The sequence below is a fragment of the Equus asinus genome, chromosome 29 (genome assembly GCF_041296235.1).
Source record: "Equus asinus isolate D_3611 breed Donkey chromosome 29, EquAss-T2T_v2, whole genome shotgun sequence".
NCBI classification, from domain to species: Eukaryota; Metazoa; Chordata; class Mammalia; order Perissodactyla; family Equidae; genus Equus; species Equus asinus.
The window spans coordinates 22573860-22598860 of record NC_091818.1 but is presented as its reverse complement, the minus strand read 5'-3'; the positions used below and the strand labels follow the sequence as shown (position 1 = coordinate 22598860).

The 25001-nt window shown below is 37.3% G+C and overlaps 1 protein-coding gene across 19 annotated transcripts in view; it reads right to left on the bottom strand.

The window, feature by feature from the left end:
- The window catches only part of ABI1 (abl interactor 1), a 117957-nt gene that overhangs the window by 62779 nt on the left and 30177 nt on the right, over positions 1-25001 (bottom strand). For all 19 annotated transcript variants that reach the window (XM_014868237.3, XM_014868229.3, XM_070501348.1 and 16 more), the window contains exon 2: positions 4838-5005. In XM_014868237.3, coding sequence (XP_014723723.1) covers positions 4838-5005 — 168 coding nt within the window. The remainder of the gene's footprint in view (positions 1-4837; positions 5006-25001) is intronic.

Sequence of the window (25001 nt, the reverse complement as noted above, 5' to 3'; positions counted from 1 at the left end):
TAATAAAGGCAGAGCCCAAGGTCCACACTCCCTTCCCTTACATGATCCTTGGCCATGCCTCCAGGACATGTGAGTAATAAATCCTGTTCTTCATGGTTTTGCTAAAGTGTGACTTGAATCGTAATAAGAACCACGAGAGCTGATTCAGCCAAAACATGGCCCCAGTGGCAGTGTCAGGGAACGTCTGTGGGGCTTGCTATGAGTGAATACAGCCCAGCTGAGTGCCTCAAGCATTCCTAGCCAAGAACATCACAACAGGCTACCATAACAAAGTACTGCAGACTGGGTGATTTAAACAACAGAAATTTATTTTCTCACAATTCTAGAGGCTAGAAGTGCAAGATCAACATGTCAGCAGGTTGGTTTCTTCCGAGACACTCTCCCCTTGGCTTGAAAAAGGCCCTCTTCTCTCTGTGTCTTCACATGGTCTTCCCTCTGAGTGCGTCTACGTCCCAATCTTCTCCTCTTATAAGGACACCAATCATATTGGATGAGGGCCCACCTAGTGACCTCATTCTAACTTAGTGACCTCTTTAAAGACCTTATCACCATATACAGTCACATTCCGAGGTACCAGGAGTTAAGACTTTAACATATGCATTCTGAGGGACACAACAGCCTATTACAAGCGGCAAAGAACAGCAGCATGCTTAATCTTTAAATTCATGAACTATCTTTAAGAAACTGATGAGGAAACCTAAAACAAATATCAATAGGCCACTGGGATCAGCAGAAGTCCCTTGATATTATGGATAAGGGCATCAAAAATATCACTAAAGTCAGTAAGGATCAACCAAGAATTGTATAACAAACAGCGAGAAGAAACTATAAGTGAAAACATATTATCAATTTTGAAAACTTTCAAAAATAAAAGCATGATGGCCAGTATATGATACTGGGGATACATATCCACAGTGATTAAACTGTAATAAGCCCAAAAAGCAATGGTTCTCCAACTGGGGTCCTGAAGATCCTGTCTTTTCTAACTATATATCTGTGTGAAGCCCGACTTTCTTCATATACTTCAATCAAAACAACAAATCACAAGATTGAATGCAAAAATAGACATGAGAATCCAGCTATCTTCTAATGAACAAGACATTAAAAAAATGTGCAGAAATGTAAAAACAATGCCACTCTTCTCAAAATTGTTTTTGTTTTGGATAACAGTTATTTTTCATTAAAATGTTTTTTGTATTAACATGTAATGAGTTTATTTTATTGTTAAATGAGTTAATAAATGTTTTAATTTCTCAGTTTTAATTTCTGATATGATAAATATTGGAAGATCTACCCATATAAACCAAAGGCCTTTTGGATCCTCAATAATTTAAGATATAAAGGGACCTTCAGAAGAAAAAGTTCGAGAACCCAGAGCATTGACTCAGTTAAGGTTTCCATTGTAGGAACCCACTCTATCTCCCCAGTCCTTGTACCAATTAGGTTTGCCTAGTCAAAGCTAAGTTTACCCATGATAAAAAAAAAAAAAGCCTTTTCTGGGCCAGCCCTGTGAACAAGTGGTTAAAGTTCCTCATGCTCCACTTTGGCGGCCTGGGGTTCACAGGTTTGGATCCTGGGTGTGGACCTACTCCACTCATCAGCCATGCGGTGGAGTCATCCCACACACAAAGTAGAAGACGACTGGCACAGATGTTAGTTCAGGGTTTGTCTTCCTCAAGCAAAAAAACGAGGATCAGCAATGGATGTTAGCTCAGGGCAATCTTCCTCACACACACACACAAAAAAGGAGTCTTTTCATAATGATAAAGGAGTCAATTCATCAACAGGACATTATAAGCCAAAGCATTTACACACCTAATAACATAGCTTCAAAAATACATAAAACAAAAAATGATTAAAATACAAAGAGAAATAAGACTAATCCAAAATCACAGTCAGAGATTACAATATACCTTCCTCAATAATAAAACAAGTATACAGAATAATTAGTAAAGATATAGAGGAATTGAACAATATTATCAACCAACTTGACCTAATGAGATTTACAGAACATTCCACCAAACTGCAATAAAATATACATTCTTCTCAAGTACACACAAAATATTTACCAAGATAGACTATATTCTGGGTTATAAAACAATTCCTAATAAATATGAAGGGACTTGAATCATACAAAGAATATTTTCTGACTTCTATGGGATTAAATTTGAAATCAACAGCAAAAACATCCTTCAAAATTTTGAAATATTTGAAAACTAACACACTTCCAAATAACCCCTGGGCTAGAGAAGAAATCAAAAGTCAGAATTAGAAATTACTTTGAGCTGAATGAAAATCAAAGCACAACATACCTAAATTTATGAGATACAGATAACACACTATTTAGAGAAAAATTTATAGACCTAAAGCACCTATATTAGAAAAGATAAAGGCCCTGAATGACCTCAGCTTTTACTTTAAGTACAAAATAAGAGTAAATTAATCCCAAGATAAGTAAAAGAGTCAATTAACATGAGGGTGAAAATTAATGCAACAGAAAAACAATATAGAAAATTAATGAAACCAAAAGCTAAGGTTTTCTTTTTAAGAGACAATAAAATTGATAAACTAGCCATACTGATCAGTTCAAAAAAAAACAGGGAAGACACCAATTACCAATATCAACAATGAGTAATGTGACATCACTACAGATTCTACAGATTTAAAAGAAGAGAATATTATTAACAGCTTTATGCAAACAAATATGACAACTAAAGTGAAACGGTCAAATTCCCGGAAAAACACAAAGCTCATTCAAGAAGAACAGATTAACAGAATAGCCCCTATATCTACTAAAGAAATTAAATATATAGTTAAAAACTTTCCAACCAAGAAAACTCCAGATCCAGATGGCTTCACTGGTGAATTCTACCAAACATTTAAGGGAGAACAAGTATCAATTCAACATACACTTTTCCATAAAATTGAAGAGGAGGGAATACTGCCCAATACATTCTGTAAGATCAGCATTACACTGACATCAAAACCAGAAAAAGACATTACAAGAAAACAAAAGAACAATAATTCTCAGAAGCATAGAAGTCCTTAACAAAATTTTAGCAAATTAAGTCAAACAATCTATGAAATAGATAATACATCACAATCAAGTGGAGTTTATCCCAGGAAAGCAAGGCTAGTTTAACATTCAAAAAAAAAAAAAAAAAGCAATTCACCATATTGAGAGGACTGCTCCCCCAAAAAATAAAGATCATTTCAACAGACACAGAAAAAGATTTGACGAAATCCATCATCCATTCCTGATAAGAACTCAGCAAACTATAACTGGAACTTAACTTTCTCAAACTCATAAAGCATATCTTTGAAAAACCAACAGACTATGATCTTACATAATAGTGAAAGACTGAATGCTTTTCCATTAAGATAGGAACAAGACAACAATGTCCATTTTCACTACTCCTATTCAACATTGTCTTAAAGCTTCAAACTAGTGCAGTTAGGCAAAAAAGAAAAGAAAAAGGAAGAAAAATACAAAGGAAAGAAGTCAAACTGTCTTTATTTACACACAAAATGATCTTCCATGTAGAAAATCCAATGGAATCCATACAATAGCTACTATAACTATTAAGTGACATTAACATGGATACAAAATTAAGTATACAAATATCAACTGTATTTCTGTACACACAAGCAAGAAATGAACAATCAAGTTGAGATTACAAACATAGTACCATTTACAATAGCATCAAAAATATGATATAATTTGGAATAAATCTCACAAAAGATGTGCAAGGCTTAAATACTGAAATCTATAGAAACCACATGAAAAGATGTTCAACATGGACAATCACTAGGGAAATGAAGATTAAAACCACAGTAAGATATAACTACACACCTACTGCAATGGCTAAAATTAAAAAGACTGATACAGCAAGTGCTGGTGAGGACGTGGAGCAACTAGAACTCTCATACTGTGCTGGTGGGAAGGTAAAAGAGTATAAGCATTTTGAAAAACAATTTGGCTAGAAATTTGGTTATAAAATTAAACAGACATCTACCATGTGACCTATCCATTCTACCCAGAGGCATTAAAGTAATAGGAAATAAAGCATATGACCACATAAAGACTCACACACAAATGTTCATAGAAGTTTTTATTTGTAATAGGCAAAACCTGAAAACAACCCAGATGTCCATCAACATGTGAATGGATAAACAAAACGTGGAACAATGGCACAGTACTCAGCAATAAAAAGGAATGAACTATTTTTATACACCACAACATGGTTGAATCTCAAAATAATCAGGGTGAATGAAAGAAGCCAGACAAAAAAATGGTATAAACCATATGATTCCTTTTACATAAAAATCTAGAAAATGTAAATTAATCCATAGTGACAGAAAGCCTGAGGAGAGGGGATGGAAAGGAGGGATAACAAAGGAATATGATGAAATTTTAGGGGACGTTCATTATCTTGAATGTGTTGATGGGCTCATGGGTAATCTGTGTATCATAATTTATAAAACTGAATGCCTTAATTATGTGCTATTTTACCTCAAAAAAGATCTTAAAAGAAGAACAGGAAAAGTGGCGATGACTGCACAACAACGTGAATATCCATAATGCCACTGAATTACACACTAAAAAATGGTTACAATGGTAAATTTTGTTATATATATTTTGCCACAACAACAGCAACAACAAAACAACAAAAAAAGGAAGAGGACGTTTACTGAACTCAAAGCTGAGACCGAAAATGATGACTGTGGTTAGTCAGTAAGAAGAGGAGCAAAGAATCTGTTATTTCCAGGCTTTCTACTCCTTTGACATAAGCTGCCAGTTAAAAACTATGAATTTAAAGCCTTTTACAGCTGTTACCTGTGAGATATGATTGATGGAAGACTCCATTCTCCGAAGCTGAGAGGCCTGGATATCCAGCAACTGGAGGACATTGTTGGCCAACGCATTTATTTGATAAGCAACACTAGCTAGGGATTGGGTTGTGTAGGCTTTGGTCTCTTCTAAAGCTTTTCTCTTGTCTGTAGCCTGAAATAAGAACAAAAACAACAAATACTTACTTAGATTAACATTCATTAAACATATATTCTATTGAAAGGCAGAGTCATATTATAGTTTTTAATAGAAAAACCCAATTGAATCAAAAACTTATTAAACCAATCTGAAGACAGTCTCAGGACACTGGTGAAGGCATGGCAGAAATCCCTATCTGCCAGGTGGGAACCATGCCCTCCTGAGTAGTCCATCCACTGAGGTCCACTATAGGAGCCACCAAGTGACTGTCACCAGAGGCACACTGTAACAGTCAGTTTTAAATTGCCTAAAACTCCTCAACCACCAATTCATTGCATTACATCCTTAGGATCTTATGTCAGCCCCAAGCTCCCAAACCACTGTTGAGAGTTTAGCTAAACTACTCCATAACATTGCTCCTCAGCATCCATTTTGAATGGCTAAGTGGCCTGCAGGAGGCTTGAACGACACTAGCCGCTCCTGCAAGCCCAGAAGGGTCAAGTAAAGCTAAGTTCCTGATATGACTCCCCCAACGCTCCTTGTGATAAACAGATAAGACTCCACCCCACGGAGCTTATAAAAGAAAACCTCGCTCTTTTTGGTTTGAATTGACCTATCCAGTCTTACCCTAGGAACCTCAAAGCACTCCGCCTTAATAAAGGCATGCGCCCCACGTCCTGCTGCTCACTCTGCGCCTGCACTCTGCACCGACCTCCCCACGTGGTCCCTCAAGGCATGCTTGTGTATCTCCTCGGATTTGTGAGTAAGAAACTTGACTTCACTTTCCCTTGTCATCTTTTGTTGAACTTTGGCTCACCATCTGACACCCAGAAGCTCTACTAAACAAATGTTAATTTAACAAACAATCACAATACCCACTAACAGTGACAGGGACTAAATTCACCTTACTTTCCTGTTTACATTATCAGCATCAGAAATCCAACCTCCCTGTTATCCATTATGACCAAGCCTCTCAGCCCCACAAAATCGACTGAGAATCTATGACCCAATCCCTTACCCCTCATTGTTCCGAAACTCCTGAAGGAACTCAAGAGTCAGGTGGTTAAACAAAGTTAAAAGAGGAGCAAAGTTAAAAGACAAGTGATAAACTCTGGGGCAGGGCGGGTCCTGTGGCACGACACATAATGATCACCATAACACAACTTACATCATAAAGGGTAAACATCATTCACATACAATCTAAACGTGAAGCAAAAGGCCAAGAATTGCTAGAAAAATGGAAAAAAATGTTTACAGTATGTTACTATTTAACTAAGAAACAAGGAAATGCTTATAATTTTTAAGAAGAAACAACCATAACATTTAAAAAAAATAATTTCGCATGGGGACAGGAGTAAACAGGTTAGAGGGCAACATGGATAGAATTCTTAAAACATTTAAAAATGTTTTGGAACTAGATGGAGGTAGTGGCTGCACAAAATTGTGAATGTAGATTGTTTTGTAGATTTGTTTATGCAACTATGTAAATACTTTACAAATTATGAAACAAAATTAAACTTGAAAAGGCAATTCCCCAAAATTAAATGCAAAATTAATCAAATGAGCCTAACTGTACATCCAATTAGTGGCTTAACGAGAGAGGAAATAGTCTAAAAGTGACTTCAAAGCACAGTAATTTGATTGTACATTCTTAGTGGCATTTATCCTTAGGACAAAAACAACTGAAAGAAAAAAAAACCCAAACTGTTTTCAATCACTTTATTGCTAACAGGAGTTCTGTAGTTATTATCCTGAGACTGCTGTTTGTGTAGTGTGGGATAAAGCAAGCTATTAATTACATTTATGTCATTGAGAACTGAGATTTTTGGCAGGGTTCAAAAGAGATTCTGATGTAAGAAGAATGAGGTTAAGAAAAAAACCTGTAGTTCTGGATTTAAGCTGAAAGCATCAGTTTGAACCCAAGATGTATCTTATCATATCATATATACATCAATATCCTAGCTCTGTCCAATGAAAAGGCCTAAATGTAAAACATGTGACTATAGTTGGTAACACTGGATTGTACAAGTGAAATTTGCTAAGAGAGTAGGAAAAAATTTTTTTCAAAATGTGAAGTGATAGAAGTGTTAATTAGATGGGAGGAATCCTTTCACAATGTATACGTATATCAAATCATCAAGATGTACACTTTAAATATATTATAATTTTACTTGTCAATTATACCTCAGTAAAGGTGGCAGGGAGGAGGAAAAAAAGAAAAGGCCTAAAAATAATGACTGTCTAGCAGCCATGAAAGCACCACTTATTATCCAGACTGTGACCTCTACCTCACTTGTGACTTCGGGGAACCAGGACTCCTAGGTCCAGGCAATAGGTCTAGGATAGGAAATGTACAAGATCCATTTGGAACATGTACATCAGAAAGCAAATGGAAGCCACGAAAGACCACTCTAGGGTCAGGTCAAAAGGACTCAGGAATCAACTGGAATAAGCTGCCACAGGCCCAAGATGGGAGAATGCAAACATCAATGAGGATAACAACTACACAAAACAAAACACAGAAAATGTTTAAATGTTAAGAGCTCATAACAACATTAAAAAATAAAAAAACAAACAAAAAAGTCACTGGCCAGTTCTGGAGGATGCTAGGGATCGTCTTATTGACAGGGGAGAGGGAGGGAAGGGGTGTCAGCTTTATTAAAGTATGAAATACATACAGTAAAATTTTAAAAAGTATACAATTCAATGTGTTTTGACAAATGTATACAGTAGTGTAACCAAGATCATAATCACAATAAAGAACATTTCCCTCATCAAAGCAAAAGAAATTAGAATCAAAACAGAGAGAATCCACCGACTGGGACAAAATATTTGCAAATCATATATCTGACAAGGGGTTAATCTCCATAACATATAAGGAATTCACACAACTGAACAATAAAAAAACCAAACAATCCGATCAAAAAATTGGCAGAGGAGATGAAAAGACATTTTTCCATAGAAGATATACAGATGGCCAATAAACACATTAAAAGATGTTCAACATTGCTAATCATCAGGGAAATGTAAATCAAAACTACACTAAGATACCTCCTCACGCCTGTTAAAATGGCTATAATCACTAAGACTAAAAATAGAAAATGTTGGAGAGGGTGTGGAGAGAAGGGAACCCTCACACACTGCTGGTAGGAATGCAAACTGGTGCAGCCACTATGAAAAACAGTATGGAGATTCCTCAAAAAACTAAAAATAGAACTATCATATGAGCCACCTATCCCAATACTGGGAATCTACCCAAACGATTTGAAATCAACAATCCAAAGTAACATATGCACCCCTATGTTCACTGTAGCACTATTCACAATAGCCAAGACATGGAAGCAATCCAAGTGCCCACTAACTGATGATTGAATTAAGAAGATGTGGTATATAAATATATACACCATGGAATACTACTCAGCCACAAAAAAGATGAATTCATCCCATTTGCAGTAACATGGAAGGACCTAGAGGGAATTATGCTAAGCGAAATAAGCCAGTCTGAGAAAGATAAACACCAGATGATTTCACTCATATGTGGAATATAAACAAATACATGGACTAAGAAAACAGTTCAGGGGAATGGGGGTTGGGGGTGGGCACAGGGGTTGAAGGAGAGCACTTATGTGGTGACAGTCAAGAAATAATGTACAACTGAAATCTCACATTGATGTAAACTATTATGAACTCAGTAAAAAAAAAAAGAAGAAGAAAGGAAGAAGATTTCCCTCATGCCCTTTACAGTCAGCTCCCTCCCCATCCTCTGGACCCTGGAAATCAGTGATTTCCTTTCTGTCACTGCAGGTTTGGCCTTTTCTAGAGTTTCAAATAAATGGCATCAAAAGTACATAGTCTTTTGTGCCTGGCTTCTGTCACTTAGCATATTGCTCTTGAAATTCATCCTTGTTAAGTAGTATTCCACTGTGTGGATTTCCCACAATTTGCTAATCCACTCATCAGCTGTAGACATTTGCGTTGTTTCCAGTTTGGGCCACGATGAATAAAGCTGCTATGAATATCTGAGTACAAGTCCTGTGTAGACATAAGTTTTCATTTCTCTTGGTTAATACCTACACAAACATCTAAGAGTAGAACTGCTGAGTCTGTGGTAAGTTAAGTGTATGTTTAACATTATAGAAACTGCCAAACTATTTTCCAAAGTAGTGGTATTATTTGGTATTCCCACCAGAAATGTATGCGAGTTCTAGTTTCTCCACAACCTTGCCAACAGTTGGTATGGTCAGTCTTTTTAATTTTACCATTCAAGTAGGTACATAGTCCTATCTCATTGTGATTTTAATTTCCATTTCCCTACCAAATCATGATGTTGGGCATCTATTCAAGTGTTTATGTACCATCCATTTCTTCTTTGATAAAGTGTCTGTTCAAATCTTTTGCCCATTTTTTAACTGGGTTGTTTGCCTTCTTATTATTTAGTTCCTTAAACGTATATTCTGAATACAGTCTTTTGTCAGTAACGTTTTGCAAATATTTCTCCCAATCTGTAGCTTACCTCTACATTATTTTAACAGTCTTTTGAAGAGACAATGTTATTTTGATGAAGTCCAATTTACCAATTTTTTATTTTATATTTCATGACTTTCGTGTCCTATTTAAAAAAAATCTTTGGTAAACCCAAGGTGACTAAGATTTTCTCTCATGTTTTCTTCTAAAAGTTTTGTAATTTTTGCTCTTACATGTAGATCTATGACCTAGTTCCTGTTAACCTTTTGCATATAGTGTGAGTCAGGGATGGTCAAAATTCTTTTCTTGCATATAGATATCCAACTGTTCTAGCATCATTTGTTGAAAAAATTACTCCTTCTTCAATTAATTGTTTTGGCATTTTACTCAGAAAAAATCAATTGCATAGGTGTGAGTCCATTTCTGGGCTCTCTTTAGGGTTCCACTGATAAATCTGTTGATCTTCATCTAGTACTATACTGTACTGATTACTATAGCTCCTGTAAGTCTTGAAATTAGGTACTGTAAGCCCCCCAAATTTATTTTTCTTTTTCAAGATTGTTTTGGATATTCTGTCTTTTGCACCTTCATAAAAATTTTAGAATCAGCATGTCAATTTCCACAAAGGAGCCTCCTGAAATTTTAACTGGGATTGTATTGAACCTATTGATCAATTTGGGGAAAAGTGCCATCTTAACAATACTGGATCTTCCAATCCATGTACACAATATCTCTCTCCTATTATTTAGGTCTTCTTTAAATTCTCTCAGCAAAGTTTTTTAGTTTCTGTGCACTAGTTGCAGACATTTTATTAAATTTATCCCTAAGTGTTTCATACTTTTTTGGGGGGTGGTGAGGAAGATTGGCCCTGAGCTAACATGTGTCATCAATCCTTGTCTTTTTGCTTGAGGAAGTTTGTCCCTGCACTAACATCTGTGCCAATCTTCCTCTATTTTGTATTTGGGACACCACCACAGCATGGCTTGATGAGCGGTGTGTAGGTCGGTGGCTGGAATCCAAACCCGCAAACCCTGGGCTGCCAAAGCAGAGCATGTAAACTTAACTTCTACACCACCAGGCTAGCCCCACCATTTCACACTTTTTGATGCTATCATGCAGGGTATTGTTTTTATGATTTCAACTGTCAATTATTCATTGCAAGATAATAGAAACACAATTGATTTTTGAGTACTGAACTTGTAATCCCACAACACTGCTAAATTCGCTTATTATAGTTGCTTTTTGTAGACTCCTTAGGTTACTCTACATAATCATGTTGCTTGTGAATAAAGACAATTTTACGTCTTCCTTTCCAATCTGTATGTCTTCTGTTTCTTTTTCTTGCTCTACTGCACTGACTAGATACTCCAGTACACTGTTGAATAGAAGTAAGTGTTCCCAGCCTTAGAAAGAAAACATTCAGTCTCTTATCATTAAAACATCGAATGCAGGTTTTTCTGCAGATGACCTTTAGGAGATTAAGGAAGTACTTCTAGTCTTAGTTTACCAAACCAGGCAGATGTAATCTTGAGTGAGACTTGGGTTATTTTCAGTCATCCACTGTATTCTGGAGTTTCACCTGCCTGTTTGTTTTCACTGTACAGGTTGCACACTTTTTTTTCCGTTCTCGAGGGAGACTGTCAGTCCTGTGCTAAAATATATTCTCCTTTCCTCCAGGACATAGAATTACAATTTATTTCCCAGCATCCTGGATAGCATGGCCATATAATTAAGCATTGTCAGTGGAATGATAGCAGAAATGGGTGCCACTTCCAAGCCTAGACATAAAAACCTCCCAAGCACTTCCAACGCAATAAAGTAAAATGTAGTCCTATCAAGAAAATAAAGTTAACAGAAAATAATACAATGCTTCCCTTTTAAAGTTAAATTTTAAAAAATTAAAATTAATTAAAATTTAAACATTCATTTTCTCAGTCAAACTAGACACATTTTAAAGTGCTCAACAGCCATGTGTGGACTGTGGCTACCCTACTGGAGAGTTCAGTTCTTAGCCACAGACAATTTCCTCTACAGACCATGAGTTTCAATGTGCACAAGAATTGTGGTTGTCACTTATTTCAGGTTTATAAGTTTAGTATCCAATAGCTGGTCTCTCTCATTCTTTGATGCTTTTACCGTATAACAACCAAACAGCCTTAGTATGTTCCAGGCATCATACAAAATGGATTATAAACTAGACCACCAACAGCCAGCATTTCTCCAAGGAGTAAAATAGACATTATTAATCAATTAGAGAAGTCTTCCCTGCAAAGTCTAAATACTCTTAACTAATTACTCTAGGAGTTTACATGTGATATGAAACCCATTTGCCCCATCCCTGTCTTACGCCATTGATGAAGTTTGCTTAAAATGGAAATAAACATATCCAGCTTTAAAATAAAAAGCTAATTATTTAAAAGAGCTAAACTCAAACAACGTAGCCAAGAACTAAACAGGAAATTCCTTAGATAACTGAACTTTCTGAACACAAACACCCCATACATAAAACTAGTTCTCTTCTTCCTCCCTTAATCTACCTATGGAAACCAAGCTATACTGAGTCAGGATCTGCTAGCTGGAGTAAAGAACCTTTCCAAGTAATATCTACTCTAATTAAAGTCCTTCTCTTGACCCTCAAGATGACTACACAGGAGAGAAATCTCTTCTTTCACTGCCTAGAGGAGAAATTACTAGCCATAAGCAATCTCTCGCATACCTTTATCTTTAACCACATTTCCTCTCCCTCATTCTCTCAGCCTTTACCTATAACCTCAGGAAAAATCTTTCTTCCTCTCTTTATTACATGTAAATACTTGAACTCCCAAAAAGAGAGAGAGAACATCTGTGTCATGACTATGCTTAAAAAGCAATGCATTCCAGGGGCCGGCGCAGCAGTTAAGTTCGCACGTTCTGCTTCTCGGCAGCCTGGGGTTCGCCGGTTCGGATCCCGGGTGCGACATGGCACTGCTTGGCACACCATGCTGTGGTAGGCGTCCCACATATAAAGTAGAGGAAGATGGGGACGATGTTAGCTCAGGGCCAGGCTTCCTCAGCGAAAAGAGGAGGACTGGCAGTAGTTAGCTCAGGGCTAATCTTCCTCGAAACAAAAAATGCAATGCATTCTAAATGAAAACATATACGCTATGGTTTTTAAATTTTCGCCCATTTTTTGACAGAAAAAGGGAAAAATATAAAGGCAAATAAAAAAATGTATCATGGTCATACCATTCAAATAAGCCATGTTAACATTTCAGTGTATTTTCTTCAAGTTTCTCCAGTACATGTATGTATACAGAAATGAAAACATGGATATCATACCATATAGTTATATATCCTCTTTTTTCATCTAACAATGTACCATGAATATTTCCCTATGTGCTACTCTTTCCTACCATCTTTTTCAAAACAACAGTTTTCAAAAGCTTAATGATTATGGTAGTACCTGTTAGTTGCCTACTCTCCTCGTTTTAATTCCTCTAATATTATTACTACCTTATTCTTAATCAGGGCACCAATGTTTCACGCCCTATTAAAAAACAAGTTTGGAGCCAGCCCTGATGGCCTAGTGGTTAAAGTTTGGCGTGCTCTGCTTCAGCGGCCTGGGTTTGGTTCCCAGGTGCAGAACCATATCACTTGTCTATCAGTAGTAGCCATGCTGTGGCAGCCGCTCACATAGAAGAACCAGAAGAATTTACAACTATACACAACTATGTACTGGGGCTTGTGGGAGGAAGACTGGCAACAGATCTTAGCTTACGGTGAATCTTCCCCTGTAAAAAAAAAAAACAATTCAAATCCAACTTCCTCTAAATGATCAAACGAGATGGTATTATTTAGTAGTTGTAGGAATTCAGAGGAAAACATGTACAACTAATTATAAATATCTCCTACTGTTCCCCTAATTAGTATAGAGTCTAATATATACAAAAGTAGAAAGAACAATAGATAACCTCATGTATCTGTCTTAACTTCAGTAAGTGTCATATTTAGTTTTACAAATTCCTATTTTACTTGGTTTCATAATGCTTACAAAGTTTTATATCTAAAATACATTAAAAATTAAGTTTCACTGATTTTTTAATGAACTCAAAATCCTTTTCTTAGAAAATATCTTTAAAATATCCATTTTAGTATAGATATTTTATCATATGAAATAAATACCAAAACATCGATAGTGTCATTTTGCTCTAGCTCTACCTGAAATCTGTTTCTCTCAAACTCTAGCACTGTTATTACAAGTACTTATCTATTCATTTTACAAATTTAATAAAACTAATGATTTTCTTCCAACTCTTCACTGTAACATTTTAACTATATAATTAAGTTCCAAACACTAACCTACAAGCTAACTTTAAGAGTACCATTTCTAAGTTAGAGCCCTATTATATTGAAAGATGTCCTATATAGAAAACAGAGCCTATGTCTAGCACATATCCTATAGCACTGGCCTGTACATTAACATTTCGGAATAACAGTACAACTTAAAATGTTCTCTTTCTTACTCACTTTGACCCCTTTCTTAAAGTCTGCCAAGAGGACGTGAAAATAATTTGCTTTATTTGAGGAACAACAATTTCTCTCTGTCCTAACTACAAGTGGTTTAATCACTCTGCTTAAGTAACATAATTGGAGTTCTATGTACATTTTTTTAAAAAAACAAAGTTTTCCACCATTTTGCTTCTCTGTCTTTACTTTCCTCCCACTCTTTCTAGAACTGTCACTACATCGTATCTTTTTAATAACTTTTAACCTACCTCTAATCCAAACCTCCCAGAAATTTTTCCAAAGTCAGTATTTTTCCCACAGTTTAAATGTTTAAATAAGGTTTTCCCAATTATACATATAATAGGAGCAATTTCATTCACAATCCATTAAAAAATAATCTAAATCTACAAAAAGATACCATATTTCAATGACTCCAACAAACTCGCTACTGTTAAAACCAGCAGCATTTTTATGTAACACTTAGGAAAAAACCCACCAACCCAATTGTGTCAAAACACTTTTTTATGAAGAATTTTTATTCTATACTTATACAAAATGCTTTTTCAGATTTATTTAGATGTTGAACTTTGTTACTCTTAATCATAAAGAATAGTACCTGCTACAGAGTTCCTATTCAAATTTACCCAACTTCCAAAAATGTCCTTTATATCTTTTATTTTGTATGACCCAAGAGCCAAAGATTGCTCACAGTTGTTGACAATAACGTCTATTTAGTTTCCTTAAATCTAGAACACCCCCAACCAAACCTGACCTTTTTTCCTTTCAAAATATAGACATTATTTTTAAAATCCAGGCCAGTTGTCTCATAGAAAGTCCTACAATCTGGATTTGTCTGATTGGTTCCTCAGGATTAGATTCAGATTAAACAGAGTGGCAAGAATACTACACAGGAGATGGGGTGAACTTCCCACTGTAGGTGATACATCTTTTAAAACTACACTCCACCACTATTTCTAGGATCTCCTTCAAAGCTCTGACACCATTTCTGCAAATTCTGGTGCCAGTGCTATCTTAATCTTACCAGATGGTGTCAAAAAAACGCTTTAATAACAAAACCCAGGACTCAGGACTTTATTCTTTCCTCAAATAGTTCTTAAAAGGTTTGCTGACAGGTTGCAATAATCCAGGTAAGGCACCAGAAGAAACAACCAATTGTGCACAAGTACTAACGATGACAACTGCTGCCTGGCTGACAGCTTTAATTTAAAGGACATCATTAATTGCAAAATGTATCCCAATTTCAGAAATGTTTAAAATGTGGGAGGTGACAAGGAACTTTCTTAGAACTGATAAAATACAGCATATAAGGAACACTTCTTGGTTTAAGGGTCTTCTTTTAAAAAAAAGACATTAGTGCTAATGGGAAGGATTTAAAACTTCAAGTTTTCATACCTGTAATAGGAAGAGTTTTCTATACCATAAAGTACATAAAACAAAACATCTACTTTGCTGAAGGCCAACCTAAGGGTTTGTTTGGTTTGAGACCTGAGAAACTTTCCAGGAGGAAATAATCACTTTGTGGAGAGGGATGAGAGGATTAGGAAAAAAAGAGAGCACACCAGCCAAACAGTGGTTCACTACTGACAAATAAACCTGTTAAGCATGGAGTCATGGGGATTACTGTATCCATATACTCAATACAGCTAACACTGAAAGGATCTAATTTTCTCCAACACAATTCCCATTCCAATAAAATTGAAAACTAAATAAAAAGAAACTCTCCAGGTTACAGCAAATATTCAGCAAAAAGAATAAATTTTTGCATTAACAGTTCAGGCTGAAACCTAGTCGTCATAAGCCTTTAGCACAGCTCCTCCCTACCACCTCCCACTTAAGCAACTGCTAACAGACCTATGAGCCCTTCCATTCCCAGCGAAATCTAGGGGAAGCCCCTGCTGCCTATTGTGACACACAATTTTCATGGACTGGAATGGCAGTGGTGGCACACTCTCTTCTTTAATTGAAGAGCTAACACAGAACAATAAACAGCTAGTATACTTATTACATAAAATTCCAAGTTCAACCCTTATGTAAAATATGTTTTTAAACCTTTACAAGTCAATTTATATCCCCAGGGCATTTCTAAGAACTAGAGGCCTAGATTCTGAAATTTTAAGTTTTACCATAATTCTAGCCTAAGTCAATGACACTTATCCCAGACTAATTCCTTTACCATCCCTTACCATACTGCAAAACTTATATTTCTAAAAACAGGCTTAATGCAAAACCTGTAATAACTGAAGTTTTAGAAAGAGCAACTACATTTAAACACAAAATTAATTACGTTTAAATATTACTGACAGAATATATCTCATACTTAGTACAAGACACTTCCTTCCTTCCATTAACTCCTTCCATTTTAACTAATTATCTTCTCATATAATCTAATTTCTCCTTAAATTGAATTGAAAGAGCCATGATGATCAAGAGTGTACCTTGAGCAAGCACTTTCACATACTGCTGGAAAGTGCAATTTAGACAATATTTATCACAGTTCTTTAAAATGCATATATATGCTTCACTTCTAGAAATTTACCCAAAAGAAATAAAAGACCAAGTGCAAAGAAACCTGTATGTTCAAGGATGTCCACAATACCTTTGTTTACAACAGGAAGAAAAAACTAGAAAAAATTCTAAATGGCAAAAGACAGCTGATAAAAAAAATTCATATATTGGAATACCATGTAGTCAATAAAAGTGATACAGATTATTTACCCACAAGCAAAGTGCATTAAGTCAGGACTCAAAATAGGAAGCAGAACCAGTATGAGTTTCAAAATAAGAAATTTCTTATAGAATTTTACCTTACACAATTATAGGAACAACTGAGAAAGCTGTGAAGGTCCAAGAGGGAAGGGAGGATCAGAGAGTCATCAGTCAGTCAATCTAAGAAGCCAAAAACATCCAGCTGCAGAAATGGGACTGCAGCTTGTGACATGAGCATCATGGTAGAGTGAGCTCTCCCTGTAAACTCTCCTGTCTAAGACACAGCAAAAAGGACATTCATACTCCAACAAAGGACATCCACACAACACAAAAGATGTCTGAGATCCCCACAAAGCCATACATCAAAAGGTGGAGGTGCTGGAGCCTCCTCAAGAAAGTGGAACGAAGTAAGAGAAAGCTTCTCTTCCTTGCCAAAGGGCAGCGACCCAGCGACTGCATGCAAATCCAAGAGCAAAGTGGGGAGGGGGCAGCAGCCCTCCATGGGAACACTATCAATCTCTGAGGTCCCTCACAGCCCAGGGGAAAGTTTCACACAAAAGTGACTAGCTATCATGGGGGTGTCTTCATCAAGCTAACACCCCAGGAGAGTAGATAGCGACGGCAGAGTGAGAAGCCCCCAAGATGACACAGGAGGAAGAAAGCGCCCCTCCCCCCAACCCAGTGCCCCAGTTCAGTACCTGGGAGCTGTGCCGCAGATTGCAGCAGGCTCGGAATACGCAGCTCTTGAACCCTGCCTCGTGGCGACAGGTGGAAGCAGCAATCAAACACTACCACGATGAGGAAACACAAAGCCACGCCATGTAGAAGCATGAGAAAAAAAAGATATTAAATCCCCAGACCAGAAGGAAAATGACAAGTACCCAGAAATCAATCCTGAAGGCACAGAAATCTATAATCTAAAGGACACAGAATTAAAAATAGCTATCATAAAAAAAAATCAATGAATTACAAGAACATGCAGACAGTTCAATGAATTCAGGACCTTCTTCATAAAAGAGATTGAAACTATAAAGAACCAATCAGAAAAACTGGAGATGAAAAACACAATGGATGAGATAAAGAATATGGATTCTCTGAAAAATAGAGCTGATATTATGGAGGACTGAATCAGCACTATTGAGGACAGAAATATAGAAATGCTTCAGATGGAGGAGGAGAACTAAGACTAAAAAAGAAATGAAGAAATTCTCCAAGAAATACCTGACTCAATCAGGAAATGCAACATAAGGATTATAGGTATTCCAGAGGGAGAAGAGAAGGAGAATGGAGCAGAAAGCTTGTTCAAAGAAATAATAGCAGAGAATTTCCCAAACCTGGGGAAGGAGATGGAAATGCAAGTGAAAAAGGCCAACAAATCTCCTAACTATATCAATGTAAAAAGACCTACTGCAAGGCATAAAGTAGTGAAGCTGGCAAAAGTCAATAATAAAGAAAAATATTAAGGGCAGCAAGGCAGAAAAAAATAACTTACAAAGGAACCCCTTTCAGACTTTCAGCTGATTTCTCAGCAGAAACTTTACTGGCTAGGAGAGAATGGAATGATCTATTCAAATCTTTGAAAGACAAAAACTTTCAGCCAAGAATACTCTACCCAGTGATAATATCCTTCAGATACAATGGAGACATAAAAACGTTCCCAGATAAACAAAAGCTAAGGGAGTTCATCACAAGACTCCTCCTACAAGCAATCCTCAAGAAAGCCCTCATACCTGGAAAAAAAAAGAAGAAACGGGTTACAAAGCCCTGAGTAAGTAGATAAATAGGTAGACAAAATCAGAAAATTACAGCTATCCATCAGAACAGGTTAGCAAACACTCACGTATAACATTAAAGATAAAGGGAAGGAAAATACCATAAACAAATATAATCTTGTCATTTTAACCATCAACTCACAACACAAGATGGAATAAGATATGACAAAAACAACTTAGGAGGGGAAGAGGAAAGGGACTGAATCAGCTTTGTCTAAGGAAACAAGAGGTTATCAGAAAACAGACTCTCTCATCTATGAGATTTTTCATACAAACCTCATGGTGACCACTAAACAAATAAGTAGAACAGAGATACAAATAATAAATAAAGAGAAAACTAAGAAAAGCAGCACAGAAAACTACTTAACCAAATTGGTAGTCCGAAATACACAGGACGAGAAACAAAGGAAATGGAGAACTGGATAATGACTGATAAAATGGCAGCATTAGGCCCTTATATATCAATAATCACTCTAAATGTAAATAGATTGAATTCTCCAATCAATAGACACAGAGTGGAGCAATGAATTAAAAAACATGACCCAACAATATGCTGCCTCCAGGAAACACATCTCAGCTCCAACAACAAACAAAGCCTCAAAGTGAAGGGATGGAAGACAATACTCCAAGCTAATGGCAAACAAAAGACAGCAGGTGTTGCCATACTTATATCAGACAAAGTAGACTTCAAGATAAAACAGGTAAAGAAAGACAAAGAGAGGCAGTATATAATGATAAAAGGGACATTCCACCAAGAAGACATAACGCTTATAAATATCTATGCACGCAACACAGGAGCACCAAAGTACACAAAGCAACTATTAGCAAATCTAAAAGGAGACATTAACAACAAAACAATAATAGTAGGGGACCTCAACGCTCCACTCACATCAACGGATGGATCATCCAGACAGAAAGTCAACAAGGAAACAGAGGAATTAAAAGAAATGGGACTGCAAAGGAAAGTCTCATGGGGAGATCTGGGAAGCTGTGCCTCTGTAGGTCTCCCACCAGGGGAGTGGGCCTGAGGCTGCTGTTGACCAAATTGTCAGCAACCAGGAAAAACAGTTGGATGCAAAGCAAAGGAGACCAAGGTCACACTGAAACCAACCTTTGCATCTCTCACTTCATCTAACCACAAAAACTTTCAGAGGTTAGTGAGTGCTGCTTACACAAATTCTCTTTTGTGCAATTCTAGCCCACAACCATGCAAAGATGGAACCATACTACGGAACGAGCAGACACAAAGTTCCAGCTTAAGTCAAATGACATAGGGCAAACGACCAAGTACCCTCTGTCAATATGGTACACATACACCCCTCTTTACTCACGAACTCTTGAATAAAGACAACAGCAAAATCAGGATTCAGTCTAACAGGATACGACCCATCCCTCAAACAACTAAAAAGATGCTATCTCCCCAAGAGAATACAAAGTCTACTTTCTCTTTGAGTAATGTTTATTCCTTTTCTAGCTAGCTGAGTTGTACTTCCCCTCTGACATCCTGTTACTTAAATACCAAAATACAAGGTTAACCACTATTTTTTTTCACAAGGTTAACCACTATTAACATGTCTTAAGAGAACTTGGGGGGGAGGGGCGAGTAAGAGAAAAAGAATTGGTTAATATATACGCAAATATTACGGTACCGAAGAAATATTCATAACTGCTAGAGTTTTCATTCTCTAGTCATAAGGTCATCATAGCTGGTGTTTATAATTTTCTTCTCCTACTATCCACTACATATTCCATTTGTCCTCAGCAATCATCTCATCAGGGTATTGTTCCTTGCCTGGTGGGTTGACTCAAACCTTCTCTGTTATTAGCAGCCCTGCCTGTATTGGGCTGTTTTAGTTTTCCTTTAACTTTTATCATAGGACATTGTGTAGTAGCAATCCAATTTCCACTTGAGAGTCAGGATCAATCACCCTAACCAATAGAGTAATCTCCTCCTGCTTTGCCTGTTTCACTGGCATGAGAAGGCCAAAGTGGCCAGGTGCTCAACTTTCAGTTTAAGAGAATCAATGCTGTGTTCCTCAATAAAAGTGTTCCTATCTTTAGAACTAAGAACTCTAAACTAGCATATCCAAGAGTTGTGGAGAAAAGCAGCAAAAATTTTGCTAGCGGATCATTAGGGGTAACAGTAAAAGGAGTTCACTCCACTTCAAGCCCTTGATTCTCTGACGTACAAATGCTGGCTACAAGAGAAACACCACCACACACTGGTGGCTGATTCAGAGACTAGACCACATCTTAGAGACCATTACCCTAGCACTGCAAAGAACTGCCACCAGCTAGTGCAGTGAGTCTTCAAAAGGACATTCCACTATTCTATCAATTCAGCGGCTTCAGGGTAATCAGGAACATGGTAAGACCAGGAATTCCATGAATGCCACTTTTCACTTGCTGTGAAATGAATTGCTTGGTCAGAGGCAATGTGATGTGAAATATCAAGAGATAATTAAGGTATTCTACAAGTCACAAATAGTTTTGGCAGAAATAACGCAAGGAAGGATGGCAAATCCATACCCAGAGTAAGTAATTATATCAGGGAGAACAAAGTGGTATCCTTTCTACCATGGAAGCAGTCCAAGGCAAGCCACCTGCCACTAGATGTCTGGCTGGTCCCTCTAGAGGAATGGTTCTATCTCAGGGGTCACGATCGTCTCTCTGCTAGTGGCAAGACAGTCATTCAGCTGTAGAGATAGCCAGACTGGTCTCCATGATGCTGAGCACATGCGTAACCTCCACGCCCGCTCCCATGGCGTCTTTTTCATGAGCCCACTGGGCAAGGATACAGGTGGATAGGAAAAGAGGTTGAAATCCAGAAGTGATGTCTTGTCCACCTGGTTATTAAGATCCTTCCCTGCTAAGATTGCTCTTTGATGGGCATGCGCAATGAACACAAATATTACTCTGTGTCTATTCAGAAGCATATCTACACATCCATTCCCCATATTCCTAATTATGTTCCTTCCAAGTCCACAATGAATTAGCCAAACTATTAGCTACTGCCATGAAAGAGTGGATCCACATCTCTAACCATCTCTCTTTCCAGGGAAAATGAACAACCAGGTGCGCTGCTCAAAGTTCCACCCACTGGGAGAATTTCCATTCACCACGGCCCTTCTGGGTCACCACTGAGTGTGGCCACAGTGCTACGGATATCCATCTTCAGGTGGTACCAGCATAGGATGTAGAACTATATGTAAACTAAGTTTTTTCTCCTCGGTCAACTGGAACTCCTCATGAGGCTATAGGTGTGGGCTGAGAGTGAAGAAGCAAAGAAGAAGGAGCATGAACCACAAGGGAAGGTATATAAAATATCCAGTAAGAAAAGCAGGTTATAAAATGATTACGTATTTTTTAAAGAAATGTGTACACATACAAACAGAAAATGTCTAAAAGAAAATATATGAATATATTAGGGATAATATCTCTGGGTGGTGAGATATGGGTAGTTTTTAATATTCCTTATATTTTTCTGTATCCAATTTTTTCAATGATCGTAATATTACTTCAATAATCAGGAAAAAAAATGATTATTTTTACTAAGAGAATTCTAAGGATATAATCTTAATGGAAAAAAACCCAAAATATACATCTGTATCTAATGTGATCAATTTTGTTTGGTATAATTAATACTGATACAAACTAACTCACTAGAAAATGAAAGGAGATATATCAGCATGTTAACAGTTGGATTATAAATCATTTGTGTTTTTACCCTTATCCTTTTGTGACATCTCCAAATGTTCTACAATAGCCATGAAACATTTTTACTGCAACCATCTTGCAGGTATCAGGAGACTGAGAATAAGGCTAACAATACCTCACTATCACCCCACTAAGCATGAGGGGGAAAACAGAAAGAATTTGAATCCTTGATGACACTGAGATAAAGAATTAACCAACCCTGGGACAATCTTAACTTGGAATTTCTTGTGATATAAAATAATAAATGTTCCTTACTGTTTAAGCCTAACTTTATCACCAAACGCATCCTAAATAGTTAACTTTTTTTTTTTAAAGATTTTATTTTTTTCCTTTTTCTCCCCAAAGCCCCCCGGTACACAGTTGTGTATTCTTCGTTGTGGGTTCCTCTAGTTGTGGCATGTGGGACGCTGCCTCAGCGTGGTCTGACGAGCAGTGCCATGTCCGCGCCCAGGATTTGAACCGACGAAACACTGGGCCGCCTGCAGCGGAGCGCGCGAGCTTAACCACTCGGCCACGGGGCCAGCCCCTAAATAGTTAACTTTTATACAGGGGAGGGGAAGAATAAGTTTCAAAAAAAGGGTCTTGGTTAAACTTGAAAGTAACAATTTATAGTAATACTCCTAGTCATATAGACAAAAAATCTATTAGGGTAACTCCCAAATTACCAAGGCTATTTTCTAAACCAGTCCACTAATTTACAGCTGACTGTGTTACTCATTAAAATGTTAATCTGAGAAATCAGTCTAGTTTGCCCTGCCCACGAGGCAATTAAAGTCATCCCTCCATATCCACAGGGGATTGGTTTCAGGACCCCCATCGGATATCAAATCGTAGAATGCTCAAGTTCCTTATATAAAATGGCATAATATTTTCATATAACCTACACAGATCCTCCCATATACTTTAAATCATCTCCAGATTACTTATAATTCTTAATACAATGTAAATAGCTGTTATACTGTATCATTTAGGGAATCACAACAAGCAAAAAAAGTCTTTACATGTTTAGTACAGACACAAGCATCACAGGCCTTTCAATTCATGTTTGGCTGAATCCACATCCAAGGATATGGAGGGCCGACTATAAGCTGTTTTACTCTGCTCAGGCTGCCATGACAACATACTACAGACTGAGTGACTTAAACAACAGAAATTTATTTTCTCATAGTTCTAGAGGATAGAAAATCCAAGATAAGGATTCTGTTTCTGGTGAGAGCTCTCTTTCTGGCTTGCAGACGGCCACCTTCTTGCTGTGTCCTCACGCAGTGGAGAGAAACCACTCTCTGGTGTCTCTTCTCCTTTTATAAGGACCCCAGTTCTGTTGGATCAGAGCTCCACCCTATTACCTCATTTAACCTTAATCACCTCTGTAAAAGCCCTATATCCACTATAATCACATGGGGGGTTAGGGCTTCAACATATAAATTTGCGGTGGAGGAAGACAGACAATTCAATCCATAGCATCATTTTTCTCCTCAAACATTAGGAAATATAGCCTTCTTACAAATACCCAAAATATACTCTTGATAGTAATACTTTTGACAGTTATGTGTAACTATTTAGTTTTCAAAGCATTTTCATACAGTAAACTAAGCAGGTATCCTGGTTTCACAGATGAAAGCACTAGATAAAGGTCAGAAATATTAATTTGTCCAAGGATCCCCTAACTAGTAAAAGGAGGAGCAAGTACTAGAATCTGGGTCTGAATCCTAGTCCAACGGTCTTTACATAGCTCTTAATCTTGTCATATGCACTTAAGGGATAGGAATTTTATGTCACCTAATGTTTCGACCAACAGAAGCAGCTTGGGGGTCTGGAAGGGGAAGGGCAAAGAGCAGAAAGATCAGGTTCCAAGCAGAATGAAATGAACAAGAGTCTTAGCTTGGAGGTGATCGAGCTTAAGTAGTCAGCAGGCCCAAGGGGGAAATACCACAAAGTTAGAGAAATCCTACAGGCCCCAGAGGAATTTGGACTTTATCCTGAGGCTAAACGGGGAACTACTGAAGGATTTTCAGGACGAAAAGATATGACTAATTTTGGCTTTTGAAAGATCACTTCAGTTGGTTTTATAAAGTGGATTGAGAAAATGTGGAGAACATAAGAATGAAGACAGGAATTCTGTTGCAACATGCGCTCTGTACCACAGAAAAGAAAGGCGTCTTTATGTTAAATACCCCACTTAGACTAACTAACAATGAGGAAAAAGAAACATGGTGAGGTTAAGTAACTTGCCCCAAAGTAGCACTGCTAGGAAGGGACAGAGTCTCCAAAGGCCATGGTCTTCCACGATGCCACACTGCCTCCCAGTCTCTAATTCAAGAGTGAACAAAGTATAGGTCAGCGTGTCAGAGTGAGACTACTAAAGTATTTCTTCTACGATGAACCACTCCAGGTCATCATTAACTAATTTGTATACCACATGAATTTTAATTAACTGGAAGGGAAAAGAGAACAGAATGAGAAAGCTGACTTCCTCAGGAGAGCTGAGAATGTTTTTGATCTATGAAACAATTAACGCTCTATATAGGGGTTCCATAAATGAAAGAAACAAAAATTAAACATTTAACACTTTTCTAAGTTACTCCTTACTAAAGTAACAAATTCACATCTTTAATTCATACCCAAATAAATGTGACTTCACTAGGAAATGACTTAATGCACCACTTTACAAACTACTAGGTAGGGTAGAAATTAATACTGTCACAATCAGCACCACCCTTAATTAACTGACTTGAGGAAAACTAAGTATTTCTGCTTAAAAAGTCAAGGTTCTAGGGGGGCTGGCCCCGTGGCCGAGTGGTTGGGTTCGCGCGCTCTGCTGCAGGCGGCCCAGTGATTCGTTGGTT